Source organism: Trichechus manatus, unplaced genomic scaffold (genome assembly GCF_000243295.1).
Source record: "Trichechus manatus latirostris isolate Lorelei unplaced genomic scaffold, TriManLat1.0 scaffold00187, whole genome shotgun sequence".
Lineage (NCBI taxonomy): Eukaryota > Metazoa > Chordata > Mammalia > Sirenia > Trichechidae > Trichechus > Trichechus manatus.
In genome coordinates, this window is record NW_004444123.1 from 564,580 (window position 1) to 583,195 (window position 18,616).

General features: G+C 44.1%; 1 protein-coding gene across 1 annotated transcript in view; it reads left to right on the plus strand.

Annotated features, from left to right (window-relative positions):
- Positions 1 to 18,616, plus strand: part of USH2A (usherin) — a 551,884-nt gene that overhangs the window by 501,021 nt on the left and 32,247 nt on the right. Inside the window, exon 45 of the mRNA XM_012558807.1 lies at positions 2,548 to 2,869. Within this exon, the coding sequence (XP_012414261.1) occupies positions 2,548 to 2,869 (322 nt within the window). The remainder of the gene's footprint in view (positions 1 to 2,547; positions 2,870 to 18,616) is intronic.

Sequence of the window (18,616 nt, forward strand, 5' to 3'; positions counted from 1 at the left end):
TGATTTATCTGCTAAACTAGCAATGATATGTGAGGCTTTGAGTGATGTCTCATCATTATTCATTCTAATTAAAGACTCGTGACTGATGATGTAAACAGAACTCCGTGTCTCGTAAGTTAGGGTTTGTATTAGTTACCTAGAGCTGCCATAACAAAATATCATGAACTGGGCGGCTTATAAAGAACAGAAATTTATTCTCTTATGTCCTGGAGGCTAGAAGTCTGATTAGGAAGTCTGATTAGGTGCTGCAGGACCATGTTCTCCCTAAAGGCTCTAGGGAAAGACCTTTTTTTTTTTTGGTCTCTCTCAGCTTCTGGTAGACCCAGGCATTCCCTGGCGTACAGCTGTAGCATAACTTTGTGGCCACACGCTGTTTTCCCTCTGTCTTTCTGTGTCTCTTCTCCTCTTTCATAGGACATCACAAGATTAGCTGAGGACCATGTTCGCTGATAACATCTTTAAAGACTCTGTTTTTAAACAAGGTCACAGTCACAGGGACCCTGGGTTAGGACTTCCACATATCGTTTTGGGGGACACAATTCAATCCATCACATGGATCACGGAGTTGGATTTCTTTTTCGGTAGTCTTCTTTTTTAATAGATTAATATTTAACAAATATTGCCAAGTTGGTGTGTTTTCCTTGGAGCACCCCCAACTGGTCCATGGGAAGAAGTAGCCTGGGAATAACCTCGACAGCAGGAGGAATCTGATCCAGAATTTTTAAAACATCACAAATAACCAGGGAATTAATAATCCGTACACGGATAACCGAAACTGACTTCATGGGATTGCTTAGAGGTCAGCTGTGCCATACGCAGCCATAGCCTTGTTCACTATGAACTGGTAGCGCATCACGGGGCTCAGCCCCCCGGGGGCTGCCGGGGTCAGCTTGGTGAGATGAAGAGCTGGAGACCAAGAGATGGGCATGGAGGAGAGGAAAGGAGGAAGGAGCAGGAGAGCGGAGTGAAGGACGGCACAAAGGGCCGTTGTTCTTAGGTATCGGGTAGTCGGAGTAGTCCATTTCGACTCATAGTGACCCTCATGTGACCTAATCACACTGCCCCGTAGGGTTTTCTGGTTTTGGAGGTTGTAATCTTTGCAGGAGCAGATCTCCAGGTCTTTCTCCTGCAGAGACGCTGGTCAACCTTTCCGTTAGCAGCCGAGCGCTTAACCCTTGCACCCCCAGGACTCCTCACAAAGGAATGTTGCTGTGTGCTGTCGAATGGACTCCAACTCATAGCAACCCTATAAAACAGAGTAGAACTGTCCCATGGGATTTCCAAGGAGGTAATCTTTACTGAAGCAGACTGCCACAGCTTTCTCCTGTGGAGTGGCTGATGGGTTCCAAAGGTTGACCTTTCGGTCAGCAGTCGAGCGCTTAACCACTGTGCCCGAGGGCTCCTTTTGCAAAGAAATACACAGAGTATTGAAAAGGGGAAAAGAGGAAACAGAAAGCAAGCAAGCAAGAGAACAGAAAGCAGCGATTGGAGGAGCAAAGGGGGAAGGTAGGAAATGAAGGGGAGGTGGCTAGAAACATAAGGGAGGTTGGGTCTAGGAGTCGGAGGGAAAATTCGGGCGTCAGAAAATCTCTAGGGCATAGGAAACAGGGAAAAAAGCTGTCATTGTCAGCCATAGGCACTTGTTAGTAACAAAAGCCCCTGTCCCTGCTATGTAAATAGACTTCCACGAGGCAGGCCAGCTCTGAGGCAAACGTAATTGATTGGTTGAGTTTAACTGGATGGTGATAAGGTGTCTCCATGATTGATAATCCCGAGTGTAGCTGGCTTAACTCTGGCCCCCAAAGGTCTTTGGGTGGTAGAAGAGGGCCTGTTTTAAGATGTCAGGTATCAGGTGAGGGGATTTATCACCGCTGAGACCTTAACTCCATGATGTTCCCTCACATATTTGTGGGAAATCATTTAGCCGTACGAGGCTGGAGGAGCCCAGGGCTGCCAAAACCCAGCACATCCTCCCCAAGGCATGCCTTCTTCACCACCATGTTAAGTAATTCTGCAGAGCACCAGAATTTTTACACTGGAAAGAAGATTAAGAGTTTATTCATTCCATACATTCCTGTTTAGGAGAAGAATTGTGTCCACCCATTCCAGGCAGATGAGAATCTTCCCTTTAGTTTGGAAAACCAGGAATATTTAAAACATAAGACTTCCAACGAAATAGGACTTTGTTATTTTTAAAAGGGTCAGCTATATAGAAGAACAGCCCCTGGGTAGTGCAAACAGTTAAGGCGCTCATTTGCTAACCAAAAGTTTGGAGTCTGGAATATACCCAGAGGTGCGTCAGAAGAAAGGCCTGGAGATCTACTTCCAAAAAATCAGTCATTGGAAACCCTAAGGAGCACAGCTCCATTCTGACACACACAGGGTTGCCATGAGTTGGAATCGACTCAACAGCACCAGGTTATAAATATAAATAAACTTATTTAAAATTATTTCTCTTTTTTTCTGAAAACACTTGGGCTTTTAAAGATTCTTCCCATGAAAATCTATTCTGCTGATAATCAGTGATTTCTGTCTTATGTCCTAAAGGTATGAAGTTCGCATTCAAGCGTGCACCATGCTGGGATGTGCGTCCAGTGACTGGACACCCATAGAGACCCCTGAAACTCCACCTCTGATGCAACCCCCTCCCCACCTAGAGGTACAGATGGCTCCAGGAGGATTCCAGCCCACCGTTACCCTCGTGTGGGCAGAGCCACTTCAGCCAAATGGAAAAGTTCTGTATTATGAACTGTACCGAAGGCAAATAGCAACTCAGCCTGGAAAATCAAACCCAATGCTGACCTATAACGGAAGCTCCAGCTCTTTCATTGATTCTGAGCTGTTGCCTTTCACAGAATATGAGTATCAGGTAAGAAATGTATATTATCAACCGTTCAGACTGAGACTGAGCGCACACATCAGCGCCTGCCTGTGAAAATTGCTTGCCATTTGAAAAGCCACTTAAAGAAACATGGGGCTTACGGAGTTTAATACTATTCTTCTTTCGAAGTTTAAGCAGTAAATGAAGGAGTGAAGACCATACTCATTTTCTTGGTTCTTGATCCATGTGGTATATGCTTTGCTATTTTTATGTAGATTATAGGTGAAAATCTAAATATGTATTTGGATTTTCTTACTGATGACCTGGTTTCTGCCCTTAAGCTTCCCCCGTCAGTGTTGCCTTGGTAGGAAATACTCCTTGTTAAACAACCACTCTGAAACTAACTCAGTAATTGTACCAAGAGAGAATAAGGTCTAAGGGCAGGCTACTCCAGCCCTGCAGTCTCGAGGAGAGCCACTCACCTGTGGCAGGATGAAGTGAATTTTGTATGAGGGACGGCCTCAAAATAGGCTTTGCACACCCCTAAAAATCCAAGGAAGGGGGCTCCAGGTAGCACAAATGGTTAAGCACTGGACTACTAACCAAAAGGTTGGCTGTTCAAACCCACCCAGAAGAACCTCAGAAGAAAGTTCTGGCTATCTGCTTCCAAAGGCCAGAACCTTGAAAACCCTGTGGAGCAGTTGTACTCTGCACGCGCGGGGTCACCAGGAGTCAGAACTGACCCAACGGCAACTCAAAACAACGAAAAGCCGAAGTTCAGATCCAAAACCAAATCAAGCCCATTGCTGTCAGTCGACTCCGACTCATAGCAGTTCTGTAAGACAGAGTAGAACTGCCACATAGGATTTCCAAGGAGCGCCTGTCAGATTCAAAGTGCCCACCGATGAGCAGCTGTAGCTCTTAACCACTACGCCACCAGGGTTTCTGAATCCTGGAAATCCTGGAATCTGCCAGGTGCTGTCCTGTAGGGTCGGCACTGGGTGCAGAGGACTTTTGTGAGGTGTGTTTTGTTCTGTGTTGTCATCAGGGTCCATTTGCATTCTTGTAACAGCAGCCTCATTTCCTGTCGTGGAATGATTCTCCCATCCCCGCCTTTTTCTCATGCGTGGTGGGAGTGCCAATCAAAGTGTGAGGCTGTTATCTAGCAGGTGGGGGGCACAGGCTTCTCTCAGCCCCTCAGACTTGCCTGGGGCTTGATCTTCAGCACAGTGACTCAGAATGAAGAGAGGTGGAGGTGGGAAGGCCAATGAAATATCCCTAAGCTCCATCCGAAAGCTTCCCTGATTCCTGCTGGTTCCAGGCAGGGTCCTTCAGCTGTCTTTTCATTCCACAGCCTCCTGATAAAGTCCCTTATTGCCTAAGTCAGAATCTGCTTCTCTTGCTTGCAGTCAAAGGATCTTTCTAGGTGCCGTGCACAAGGTCAAATGCAACTGTCTAAAAGAGGAAACTGAGCCTTAAGACGCTTACCACAACCAGAAATAATAAAATCACTGAGTCACCGGGAGTACGGTGACAAACTAATGGGTATAAAAATTAGATGTAACATTTTTAGTGTTAAAGAAGATGTTTTAGGCCAATAATGTATGGGATACATTACCCAGTGAAGTTAGTAAGAATTGAAAATATAGATTCCTGAATGGTTTCAAGCTACAGACAGATATAAATCTATAATCTTTTATTTCCAATTTCAAATCTAAAAATCTCTAAAAACCACATTATTTTGTTTTTGTTTTAAGTTTGACACAACTCATTTGGCAGCAAAACTCAATCTAAACAGACTTGGGACTGTTTATAGTATTTATTTATCCCACTTTATATGATTACTGTATGTTTTTCTATAGATATACTGTTATTTATTACAAGGTGGTTACCCAGATCCTGCTGAGGATGTTATAAAATAAACAATATATGCATTTCATTCGCTTTCGAAAATCTGAAAAACAAAATAATTTAAAAATCCATCAGGCCCCGACGGTTTCAGATAAGGATCGTGGCTTTGTCATGAAGGAACAAAATATCTATTGATGCCGTTGTTGGAATCAAAATACTGTTAGAAACAGGCAGAACATAGGTGGCCTTCCTTTTGTTCTTTTGTCATTATCTTTACTGAGATGTGTCAAGTTATCAAAAACCCCTCTGTCCTCAATTATCTAGTCTTCCTTAGGAGTAAAAACACACGTTCTGAGATAGCTGGATGGAATCAGCATGAAAGCTTTGGCCTCTAATTAGACAAAGTGACTCGCAGACACTGGAAGCAAACCAGTGATTACAGCTCCTTGGGCCCATGTTGTGTCATTGGGTTAAACCGTTGGCCACATGATCAGTAGATTTCTCATCTCAGTTTTCTGTGGTTGTTAGATGCTGTCAAGTGGATTTTTGACTCTTAGAGACCCCATGTGACAGAGTAGAACTGCCCCCACAGAGGTTTCTAGGCTATAATATTTATGGAAGCAGATTACCAGGTCTTTCTCCCACAGAGTTGCTGAGTGGGTTCAAACCACCAACCTTTGGGTTAGCAGCCGACCGCTTAACCTTTGAGTTGCCAGGGCTCCTTTCTCAGTTTTCGAAGGCATGTTGAACTCAAAGCAAGTGTCTTGCCTCTAGTAGGATTTCTCACCAGGAACTGAGGACCCACCAGCAACCACCCAAAACCAAACTCGTTGTGGTCAAGTCAATTCCAACTCATAATGACCCTATAGGACAGAGTAGAACTGCAGACTGACACATCTTTCTCCCGAGAGGCTGGTGGATTCGAAACACCAATATTTCTGTTAGCAGCCGAGCACTTAATCACTGCACCGCCAGGGCTCCTACCAGCAACCAAGGGGCGCACATTTCAGAGGGAAGCGAGTTGACCTCGGGTTGTGCTGACTCTTCTGTAACTCTCACACTTGGCTCGGGGTCCTTCTTTTCTATACTCATCCCACTCAAAGGAAAGCATTTGATTTCATTTTCGTAACAAACTGGTTTCAAATGTGCGTTTACTAGCCAATCCCATGTTGTTACAACACAAGAAGGATAGAAAGCAGAAAAAACAAAATCTAGCCCATCAGCCCCAAATCCCAGTTCTTACAGAAAAGGATATTTTGAAAAATATAGGTTAAATGCTGCAATAAGTGTACTCAAATATTGGATTTATCCAGCCTGTGTCAACACTGAGTCTGTATAAAACCAAAGCTGCTGCCATCAAATCGATTCCAACTTACAGCAGCCCGACAGGACAAACTAGAACTGCCCCACAGGGTTTCCAAGCTGTAATCTTTACAGACGCTGACTGTCACGTCGTTCTCCTGTGAGGCGGCTGGTGGGTTCGAACCACTCACCTTTGGGTTAGCAGCCTAGCATTTAACCACTGCGCCACCAGGGCTTCTTTGGGTCTACATGGAGCCTGAGTAATCCCACAGAAGTCCTTTAGGAAGTAGTGTACTAAAAGAGTTGATTCCCGTTTAGCAAAAGTAGATCTTCTCTTTAAGACGAATTTGCCTTGCTCACAAACCTATTCGAGTTAGTTCATCTTACCTTCCCTTTCTGAACACAGGGTCTTCTCCTAGAACATTTGTTCACCCAACATCTGGCAACGATTTCACTCTTCTGCAGACGATTGTATTTTTTAGGTAATCCACGTGTTTGTAAGGGGAAGAGGGCATCTTAGAAACTGCCCAGAGGCATGGAAGTTAGTCATCTGAAGGGTCATGGTGACCTGAAATGGGTAGGGTCATTTGCACGTGCCGTGAGAGTCAGATATGACTCCCCACCACCCTCCTACGCTGCCAGACGTCCTTGACTTCACTTCTGTTTTTGAGCTGTCACTGAAGGCAGCTGCTAGAATTTAGTTACGTGTGAAGAAAAAGCCTTCTCTCGTCTAAATTAAATCATCAGATCAGTTGACCAGCAATAGGGCTCTGGGCTAAAAGAATATAGTGTGGGAAGTTTCGACAGGCAGAAGCATCAGGACTACCTAGAGAAAGGGATTCTCACTGAAAGCGGAACCTCTACAGCAGACCATGGAATTCGGATCAGCAAAGGGCACTTCACTTGACAACAGTTCACGTAACCAACAAGGTAACCCACAAAAGCCATGTGACATTACAGGCACCTTGTAATTTTCAGTAATTCCGCAATACTGAGCTCCAGGAAGGTAGTGGTTCCCAGGGGGTAGGATACAAAAGGATTGCCCAAAGATCTTGCTAACAGTGCAGATTCCTGGGGGCTGGAGGGTGGAAAAATCCCAGTCGTCTGTACTTGTAATGAGCAGTTTAGATGGTGTGCAAGCTACACTGCTGAGAAATATAAGACCCGGAATAAAAATCAAAGAAATTAGGAAGCCCTTTTTCTGCCTCACAAGGATGGCGGCTTTGCAGAGTGATGGAGGGGAGGGGCGCATCAGAGAACAGGTCCTACCAAGCCTTCCCGGTGAATTTCAAATGCAGTGTAGTTTACCAAAACCTAATTCTCAAACAGCTCTCTGAATCTGTGGTTTATACATGAAAGAGATACATCTATACTAAATAAAATTCTTCCTGTGTGCAAACCTTCTCCTTCACGGACGCTGCAGGCTTGCTCTGCTAGAGAATACCGAGAAACCCAACAGGACCTCGTTTCTGTCTTCAACACTTTCACAATCGGGCTGTAGGGATATATACAATATAAGCCTCCAAACTGTGTGTGGGGAAGTCTGAATTGTTCAGCCATCAGTTAAGACAAGTAGTCCCTCCACAGGCCTCGGAAGACAGCAGTGTGCTCTCGGGGGCCCCTCCGTTTTCACTTGGGGGAGTGCGCCAAGCCTGAGAGTAGCTCCCAAGGGTTGTGCGTTCACGTTCAGACTCTCGCTCAAGGCAATGACGCACGGCGGATTCCCGGCTGCCTGCCGTGGCTCCCGCTTTCACTGAGGCACGCTGTCAGTAACTTAATTAGTTTCCCTCAAATGTCTCCGCTTTGACAGATTTTCGAGATAAGCACCCACGCACACTCGGGGTCTCTGACTGGGTGACTGAGAAGTGGCAGGCCAGCCTGGGAGGGATCCTCGTGACTCACTCCTGTGTGGGTCTGATCCTAGGGCCAGTCCTTCAGTCCACAGAGGAACGGCAACCTGCCGCTCTCTAACAGGATGCCCTGGATGGTGCAGAGAGCTGAAATGTGCTCAGCTGCTAACCGAAAGGTCGGAGGTTTAAGTCCACCCGGGGTGCCTCGGAAGAAAGGTCTGGCAATCTACTTCCAAAACACCAGCCTTTGAAAACCCTTTGGAGCACAGTTCTGCTCTATCACACAACTGAGGTCACCATGAGTTGGAGTCGACTCAGTGGCAAGTGTTTTTTTAACTTTTTTTTTTAAACTTTCTAAGAGCCCTGGTGGCGCAGTGGTTAAGAGCTCAGCTGCTAACCAAAAGGTTGGCATTTCAAATTCACCAGCCTCTCCTTGGAAACCCTACAGGGCAGTTCTACTCTGTCCTATAGGGTCACTATGAGTCGGAATCGACTCGACGACAATGAGTTTGGTTTTTTTGAAGAGACCAACACTGTCCCGCACAGTTCTGTCTGAGGATTTACACAGAAGAAGCTGGACAGAAGGATGGTGAGGGAGGTGCAGAAAAGGGACCTTACTGCCTATGGCTGCCTGGAGATTCCTGGAGGGTACTGTCTGCCTTGTCTACACCCATCCTCAAAGAAGGCCACCAGACTGGATGATGAACTTGTAGAAGGGAAGGAGAAGGGCAGCAGCTTCCAATCCTTCTGTCTGTTTCTGGATCCTTGAGCAAATCAACCTCTTTGGGCCTTTTCTTACCTGTAAATAAAAGCTTTCTCTAGTCATCACATGTATGGTCCCACGGAGGAGTAAGCTACAGTCATACTACTTTAAAAAATTTAATCAAACTTTATTTTGTCTTGATTATCTTTTGTAATCTACAGTTTTGAATCTTGACAATAAATTCTGAACCAAAGAAATTCGATTTTCTAATGGTGTTTAGCTTTAAGTTCTGTCACTCCAAGTGAGCATGTAAGATTAGCTTGAGGCAGTAAATGACAACGTGGTTATCCATCACTGAAACGGACACATCGAAATATCAACAGCTGTGTGTCTTATTGAAATCTAATTTATTTATTTAGTATACTATGTATGAGAGTCTCGTGTAAGTCCTCTGGCTTGAGAAACCCCATACCATCAATAAGGTGTTATGACTACTTCACTACAAGTCATAGAAGCCCGACTTAAATTAACTTAAACAGAAGAAATCATTTCAACTCACCTGTCTGGGAAGAGAACTGAAAGATTTCCTTCGAACAAAGGAAAAGATGTGAACATCAGGCCTTCAGAGGCTGGGATACAGGACTCAATGCCATCAGATCCATTCTCTCTCTCCCTCTCTCCTTCCTTCATCTCACTTGATTCTATTTGGTTTCTTCTGCACTAGACACTCTCCAGGAGCAGGGAAACAATTACTGGTGCTCCCAGATTCATTTTATCTCTGTGCTTCTGTTCCCTGGTCTTTAAAATATGGGTAGCAGTAGCAGCGAATGCATAGGCTTGCTTTGAGGTTCAATGAGTTAATACATCAAAGAGCTTAGGGAAGTGCCTCATACAACTGAGGTAAAAATAATAATAATTGGCATTATTATCCTTTCCGCCTTAGAGTGGAAAGAGGACTTCTCTCTCCCAATTTCCGTAAGTCAACCAAGAGCAGGATTCTGACTGAGTCTCTTGGACCACATGCCTCCCCGTAAACCAACCACTGAGTCCAAGGGACGGAAGACTAGGACTTAGCAGTCCTGGTCACAGGACTGCAGCAGGGCTCCGCGGGGCATGTGGGAAATGTTTTCAGCCTGAAACAACCCGTGCTCCCATACAGTACACACGCCAACCATATTAACAAACACTTTACCCCTCGTCCAATATTGACAGTTCCTGTGATCTTTCATATGGGAAGCTCACAGTCATCTTGGTTTCCAGATGAGGAGACAGCTGAAGATCCCTCCAAAACCAACAAACCAAACTCATTGCTGTCAAGTTGATTCCAACTCATAGTGACCTTATAGGGCAGAATAGAACTAAGCTGCCCCATAGATTTTCGAAGGAGTGGCTGGTGGATCTGAACTGTCGACCTTTTGGTTAACAGCAAAGCTCTTAACCATTGCACCACCAGCGCCCCAAAGATCCCACAACCTGAGCAAATTACTTCTCATAGCCTTACTGTTCTCCTTCATTAAATGGGCGTGTCCTGAGAACTAAGAAACCCTGTGTGTCCAGCAAGATGCCTGCCCTAGAATAGCTCCTCATCACCTTAGCCCCATCCCTCAGCTTCAAAGGAGAAGGTCCTCTCGTCAGAAACACCAAGTCAATCCGATAGAGAGGGAAAAGGGCCAGGTTAGGAAAATGGTTTTGTCTGTATTGATGAGTCATTAATAAAATAATGCTGCTGCTGCTGTTGTTTGTTGTTGGGTCGATTCTAACTCACAGCAACCCCATGGGACTATAATATCTACAGAAGCGCATTGTCAGGTCTTTCTCCCATGGAGCCGCTGGGTGGATTCGAACTACCATCCTTTCAGTTAGCAGCCAAGTGCGTAACTATTGCACCACCAGGGCTAGAATGTAAAAATCTCTAATTAAGAGCAGAGTAGGCTCTGAAGTGGGGGTGCCCTTTCAGCTAGGGTTTTCAACCTTTCTTGTCCTCGCTATCTCTCTGCTTAGGAAATTTACAAGTAGACGTATGACTGAAATTCCTTCCAACCCTAACAACCTGATTCTAGATTTCTGTGATTTCCTACTTGCTTCGTATCGCTGGTTTTCTGTTGAGTCTACCCTTCCTCTGTCTCTTTCCCAAGCATTTTCTCCATCACATTTAGAGGGAACGTATTGCAAGTGTATTATGTTTGGCTCCGGACTTGCATTTAATTAAGTATTAATCTCACTAAGGTATTTCTGAGCAGCATGGAGGCTTTTGTTTGGTTATTTCTCCCGTAAGAACTAAGCTCCCCATCCTCCCAGATGAAGGTTTTGAATGATTTATTGATATCGTCCGACTCAGGTAGTGCATTTGTTCCGATGCTTCAAAGTCTAAGTGCTACAGCTTGGACTGGAGGCCACCAGGACACTTCCACGACTGAAAGCTCAGTCTACACTCGGGCAGGTACTGCATCATTGTCTGCCATGGGCATTTTGTTCCTCCAGGAGACCATTTCTACTCGTGTACCTGAGCACGCTCAGGGTCATGCTCTAGTTCATGTGTGGGCATGTCTCCTCTTTGTTCTTTCTCTGCCTCTCGTACCACCCCTTAGGACTCCATTCTCAAGCTTCCATTGTTGGCGGCCTTTATGTTGCCTTTCAGACAAGTTATTCATCTGAAGACGTGTTGGTTCTCACTCTCATGCTGATGAAACCCAGATTTATCTTTCACTTAAGCCAATATAGATCCTCCTGTCTCTGTGTTGGAAGCTTATTTGCTGGACCTGAAATGTGAAATGCAACCAAATTTTCTCCAAGTGAATGCAAGTGCTGTGTAATTCCAACCTGCCTTCATGGTTTCCCATGAACCATTCTTGTTCCAATGGAGCAGTCAGGGCCATGCAAACAAAGGCTCCCCCAAAGACATCTGAAACTTAGGTTCTACAAAAACACCCAGGAACGAGTGAGAAGTGTTTTTGTAAGTTAAGTATTTAATAACCTGTTATTAATAAACACCCACCATGTTCAAGGTGTTGGTGGCGCAGTGGTTAAGAGTCTTTCCGATAACCAAAATGTCAGTAGTTCAAATCTACCAGCTGCTCTTTGGAAACCCTATGGGGCAGTTCTACTCTGTGCTATGGAGTTGCTATGAGTCAGAATCAACTCAATGGCAATGGGTTTATGTTTAAAGTGTGTACCTAGTTACTAAACGAAACCAAACCAGTTGCCATTGAGTTGATTCCAACTCACGGTGACCCCCATGTGTGTCAGAGTACAACTGTACTCCGTAGGGTTTTCAATGGCTGGTTTTTTTGGAAGTAGATCACCAGGCCTTTCTTCTGAGGTATCTCTGGATGAACTCAACCCTCCAACCTTTCAGTTAGCAGCCAAGTGCACTAACCGTTTGTACCACCCAGGGACTCCTGAGACTGGGCAGGAGGCTAAAAACCGTGGACTCCTCCCCTCAAGAGCTTAGATTTTAGTTAATAAGACAAAGAAACACATCTATGAGTAATGCAACCATAAAGATATAGAGATGGGAGTATCAGCTATGAACATAGATGTTTGAAAGATCTGGATAATAGAACCACAGACCCAGGGAAGAAGTGGCCTCTTTATCTTAAGCAACAGCACATCACAGCACTATTTCCAAACCAAAATCTCATGTCCACTCTCTGGCCAAATGGGCTTGTGGGTAGTAAACATGATACCGTGTGTTTAAAAAGCTACTTGACTAAGAAATCATTCTGTGGAAACATGAGGAAGCATTTCTCTATTTCTCTAGTCTCAAAAAATGCTCTTTCAAATCTCCCCTCCTTGTGATCAAATGCCTCTGTCAGCCCACCCACCGCTAAAGGTACCTGTGTAATGGCTCGAAATGTTCTCCCCTGTATCAATCAGGATCTCAGCAGGAAACAGATGGCGTACTCAAGGGGATATTTGAACAGAATTTAATGAAAAGACCATTTATGGAGGTGTAGGCAGGATTGAGAGACTCAAAAAGGGATGTTAAAGTACTCAGGGACTTGCAATGGTGGGAAGCTATTGTCCCCAAGACCTGAGGGGCAAAGGGAAGAAGCCGTTCCCAGAAGCCAGCAAGTCCTATGTCCAGTGGAGAGGGCTGCCCCCTGGAAGCTGTCGCCATAGAGAAGGAATACAGCCTTGCCAAACAGCGGTGCCAAAGAGAGGAAGTGGGAAAAGTAAAAACCTGAACTCTCTCTCCGCCCTTCGATCAAACCCAGCTGGAAGCCAAAGGGAAAGATTCCAGGCGAGGCAGATTTTGGAAGTCAGCATCCCGGGCACAGAGTAGGGCAGTGAAGGACAGAGAATGAATCTAGAGGCAAATGGAGACTAACCGGCCCATCCCCCATACCTCAGATTGGCGCTGCTTCTCACCCCATGTTACACTGTCTTGAGTAGAATCCTCTCTGGGTTAAACGATTGCCTGGCAACCTTTGGCTTGCCACTCTGTGGTTAGTAATAAACCTCCAAGTAAATATGAAGCTTAAGGAAGATTGCAAGTTTAAGTGCTTGGCTGCTAACCCAAAATGGCGGCAGTTCAAGCCCACCAGCGGCTCTGCAGGAGAAAAGACCTGGCAATCTGCTCCTGTAAAGATTTCAGACTAGGAAAAACTATGGGGCCATTCTACTCTGTCCTACAGGGTTGCTATGAGTAAGAATCGACTCAATGGCACAGAACGACAACAACAAGGAAGATTGCACGTGAGTACTTGGACCCGTGGATCTTCTCATTAAATTCTAAATAGATGTCTTAGCCTATATGAAGCAATCAAAAAGGTTGGCGCATTCTACAGGTAGAAACAAAATGTTAACACATTTAATTAAAGCAGATGCCTTTAACTGGAGTCTTTAAGAAGATGGGTGAGACTTTCTCTTGCTAATTGATTTATCTATTGGTTGATGGATCTGATCATTACTAAGATGTCTATAAGCATCTAGGAAACTGTACAGTTCTCTTCTTGATGCTTATAGGCATCTTAGTAATGGAAAACAGAAAGAAAAGTATTTTCTCAAGAATCCATTGAATTGCGCCAATATTTTCTTTTGCTCATCCTTTGGGACTCTTCCGAGAAATTTTAATTAATAATAAGACAAAGTAGAGAATACCATCCAATCAATAAAGTTTGCTACAGAATTAATATTTCTGCAAGCCAGACATTTATTCTAACCCTCAAAACTCTAGAGTGGAGAAGTACCTGAAAGAAAGTTGCAGACAGAGATGTGGGCTAAACTCACAATGCTGTGAAGAATGTTTCAAATCTGTTATTGGCCTGTAACTGCTAAAGGGAACCCAGAAGTGAGTTACTGAATTGTTTTCTAGTCCCATCCTCTCTTCCAAAATGTCCTGTCTTTTCACACGAATAATCTTATAACAATCACTATTGTTTATTTAGGAGTCCCTGGGTGGTGAAAATGATTGAGCATTTGACTACTAAACTGAAAAGTAGGCTGTTTGAACCCACCCAGAGACTCCTCAGAAGAAGCCCTCTACTTTTGAAAGGTTCAAAACTCGTTGCCCTCCAACTGGAAGAATGCAATCAATGTCACCGAATTGTACATGTAGAAACTTTTGAAATGATGTAACTTTGGCTATGTATATTTTCACCAGAAAAAAAGGTCCTCCAAGGTTGAGAAGGGAGAGTATTGACATGTCATGGGGTTGTTAACCAATATCATTAAACAATATGTGTACTGACTGTTTAATGAGAAAGTATTTGTTGTGTAAACCTTCATCTAAAGTACAATAAAAAAAAAAGAACAAAAAAACTCATTGCCCTCAAGTTGATTCCAACACACAGGGACTCTATAGGACAGGGTAGAATGCCCCACATGGTTTCCAACGCTATAATCTTTATTGGAGCAGACTGCTACATCTTTCTCTTGCAGAGAAGCTGGTGGGTTCAAACTGCTGGCCTTTTGGTTCACAGCTGAGAGCTTAACCATTGCGCCACCACGGCTCCTTGAAAACCCTGTGGAGCGCAGTTCTACTCTGACACAAATGGGGTTGCCATGAGTCGGCATCTACTCAACAGCGGCAATGATTTTTTTGTTGTTTTTGTTGATTATTTCTTGCTTGCTATGTGCTAAGGACTTTGCTGAGCACTTTACCTGTATTAAATTACTTAATCTCATAACAACCATTTGAGATAAGCATTACTACTAATTACATTTTACTGGTGAAAAAATCTGAGGGAACACGCCCAACGATATAGAGCTGCTTACTGGAAGAACTTGAATTTGAACCTGGAGATTTAGGTTCCAAAGACTGCGTTCTTAAATTCTACCCCAGGATTTCCTCCAGATTGCATTTGTATACGCTCTGGAGCTTGCAAAATCTTGATAAAATATTTATAAACTTAGGTACCTTGGCCCTATTCCTCAGAAATTTATAGAAATATTATTGCATTTAAACCTCAGAATAGCCATAAGAGGTAGGCACTGTTGCTCCTTCTGTATCGGTGAGAAACCTGAGGGACACAGCGAGTCCCCAGCTAAAACGTGGCAGAGTCAGAACTCGGGTCCAATTTTTCTGATGCCCAACTCTGGTGATCGTTCAGCTGACACAAGGTCTTCACGTCACCCCCACCGCTCCCAGGAGTATGGGTTCTTGCCTCTGCAAAGACAAACTGCTGTGAATGCATGCTGGGCTGCACGACTTGCTCTGTACCCTCAGCAAGTAAACTCTCGAAGCCTCGGCATCCTTCTCTGTAAATTTGGGAAGGAAAGGCCTACCTCAGGAGGGTTGCTGTGAAATTTAAATGAGAAAACTTACAGGCCAAGACATAAAAAATTAAAACTTTAATATACAAATACATAGAAAATGTTCAATATCTACTTAGCCTTTTTAGACTGAAAATCAGATAAAGTCACTCCTTTACTGGGAACTCTCTCATGGGTCTCATGCAATGCAAATTCCTCTCAATTCTATGAGGCTTTACTTGGTCTGGCTTCTGTCCACCTCCAGCCTCGTCTCATGACCCTCCAGCCCTTACTAACCAAGCTTAGCCACATCCACCTTCTTGAGAATCCATTCTTGGGGCCTTTGCACTGGCTCTTCCTTCTGCCCACAAGACTCCTCCCTCCCCCAGATCTTCATAAATTGGCCTTCTTCTTGCCAATTACTCCCGGCTTGAGTATCACCTCCTGAGAGGACCTCCTGGGCAGCCCGACCATTCTCTACTCCATCATCACATGTTATTTTCTGTTCACCCGTTTATTTTATTTGTGTTTGTTTATTGATAAAGGAGCCGTGGTGACACAATGGTTAAGTGCTCAGCTGCTAACCGAAAGGTCAGCAGTTTGAACCAATCAGTGGTTCCGCTGGAAAAACGTGTGGCAGTCTACTTCTGTAAAGATTACGGCGTTAGAAACCCCATGGGGCAGTTCTACTCTGTCCTACCGGGTGGCTGTGAGTCGGAACCGATCTGACAGCAACAGGCTTGATTTTATATAGACTCAGTGTTGACACAGGCTGGATAAATCCAGTATTTGAGTACACTTATTGCAGCATTTAACCTGTATTTTTTAAAATATCCTTTTCTGTAAGAACTGGAATTTGGGGCTGATGGGCTAGATTTTGTTTTTTCTGCTTTTCATCCTTTTCATATTATAACAACATGGGATTATCTAGCAAATGCACATTTGAAATCAGTTTGTTATGAAAATAAAATCAAATGCTTTCCTTTGGGTGAGATGAGTATGGAAAAGGAGGACCCAGAGCCAAGTGTGAGAGTTACAGAAGAGTCAGCACAACCCGAGGTCAACTCGCTTCCCCTCTGAGATGTGGGCCCCTTGGTTGCTCAGCTGCTGAGAGAAAGATTGGTGGTTGGAGCCCACCAGCCGCCCCCTGGGAGAAAGATGTGTCAATCTGCTTCCTTAAAGATTACAACTTTGGAAACCCTGTGGGGCAGTTCTACTCTGTCCTTTAGGGTCACTATGAGCCGGAATCAGCCGGATTGCATTGGGTTTGGTTTGGATTTATTGATTGTCTCCCCTCACGAGGACATTAACTCCAGCCTCCTTCACTGGTGCACCCCCAGCTCATAGAACAGTGTCTGGCACATCGTAGGGGCTCAGAAAGCATCTGTTGAAATAATAAATGATAACCTTACTCAGTTGTTAGGGATTGAATTGTGTCCCCCCAAAATATGTGTTGTAAATCCTGACCTCTGTGCCTGTGGTTATCCCATTTGGGAATTCCATTTGGGAACCGGTTATCTTTGTTATGTTAATGGATAGGATTAGGGTGGAGTGTGTCATAAGTCAACCTCTTTTGAGATATAAAAGATGTTAAACAAGCAATCAAGAGAAGCAGCAATGAGGGAAGATTGACCCAAGCCACATGGAGACTTCTAAGGAACCAGAAAACAAGCTGAAGAGACAAGACCTTCCCCCAGAGCAGAGAGAGAGAAAGCCTTCCCCTAGAGCAGGCGCCCTGAATTCGGACTTCTAGCCTCCTAAACTTCGAGACGATAAATTTCTGTTTGTTAAAGCCATCCACTTGTAGTATCTCTTACAGCAGTATTGGATAACTAAGACACTAGTTAACTATACTGTTGTTGCAGAGACATCAGTCATAACTTGTGACCATGATCTTAGTTGGCGCTATCAATTTATTGTGGAGAAAGTATCTATTTTCAGTGTTATCTCATTCAGGGCATAGTTATTATTTTAGTTCACATACTGGAATTTCAGTACATTTACCCATGTTTTGAATAGTATGGAAAGTGAAGTTAGTAGTATTTGCCTCTGTGAATTATGTGATATTATTTGCATCGTGATGAGTGTCTCAGGGATGGATGCCATGCTTGTTCTGGTAGTTCCCACATCTGAATTTAGGGCTGTCCCCTGCCAAAGCCGCCAGCCCATGCAGGGCTCTACGACAGGTCCAGGGCAGGGCCCCAAACACTGGGATGCTACGGCCAGACCTTTCTTCAATGGCCTTACACAGAAGCACACAGCGGGTAGAAGTACGGGTTTGAGATTTGCACAATGTATCTGTATTTGAAGCCTGGCCCTACCATTTGCTAAGGTGCATGACTTTCCTGTGCCTCGATTTCCTCAGGTGTAAACTGTAGATAATAATAGTACCAACTTCATATGTTTGCCAGGTGAATTAAACAAATTAATGCATTTAATAAACTTATAAAAATATACTCACATCTCATAGCAACTCTATGAGTCAGAATCAACTCAATTGCACACAAAAACAATATAAAAATGTAAGTGCTCAGTAAGCCTATTAACCACTTTCACGCATCCCCTGAGAACTGGGTCTGGTTCCTGTTTCCTCTCAGGGAGAACAGATACAAACACTAAAAATTAGCATGTGATAAATTCCAAAATTTCAGTATTGTTACCTAAAGCGAATTAAGACTCAATCAGTATTTCACACTAACATTCAAGCTAGATTCTCCTTCCTGGTACTTTAGAGAAGAGTCATATTCAAAATATTTTTTATTGTTGTACTTTAAGTGAAAGTTTACAGTTCAAGTTAGTCTCTCATACAAAAATTTATACATACATTGTTACGTGACCCTAATTGTTCTCCCTGTACTGTGACAGCACACTCCTCCTTTCCACCCCTGATTTCCCGTGTCTGTTCAACCAGCTCCTGACCCTTTTTGCCTTCTCATCTCACCTCCAGCCAGGAGCTGCCCATTTAGTCTCATGTATCTTCTTGAGCTAAGAAGCACACTCTTCACTAGTATCATTTTATGTCCCACAGTCCAGTCTAATCTTTGTCTGAAGAGTTGGCCTTGGGAATGGTTTTAGTTCTGGTTTTCTCCTGCTCCATCAAGGATTTTCTGTTGTGTTCCCTGTCAGGGCGGTCATTGGTGGTAACTGGGCACCATCTAGTTCTTCTGGTCTCATGCTGATGCAGTCTCTGGTTTATGTGGCCCTTTCTGTCTCTTGGGCTGATACTTTCCTTGTGACTTTGGTGTTCTTCATTCTCCTTTACTCCAGGAGACTTGGGACCAATTGATGCATCTTAGATGGCCGCTCGCTAGCTTTTAAGACCCCAGACGCCACTCACCAAAGTAGGATGCAGAACATTTTCTTAATAAACTTTGTTATGCCAATTGACCTAGA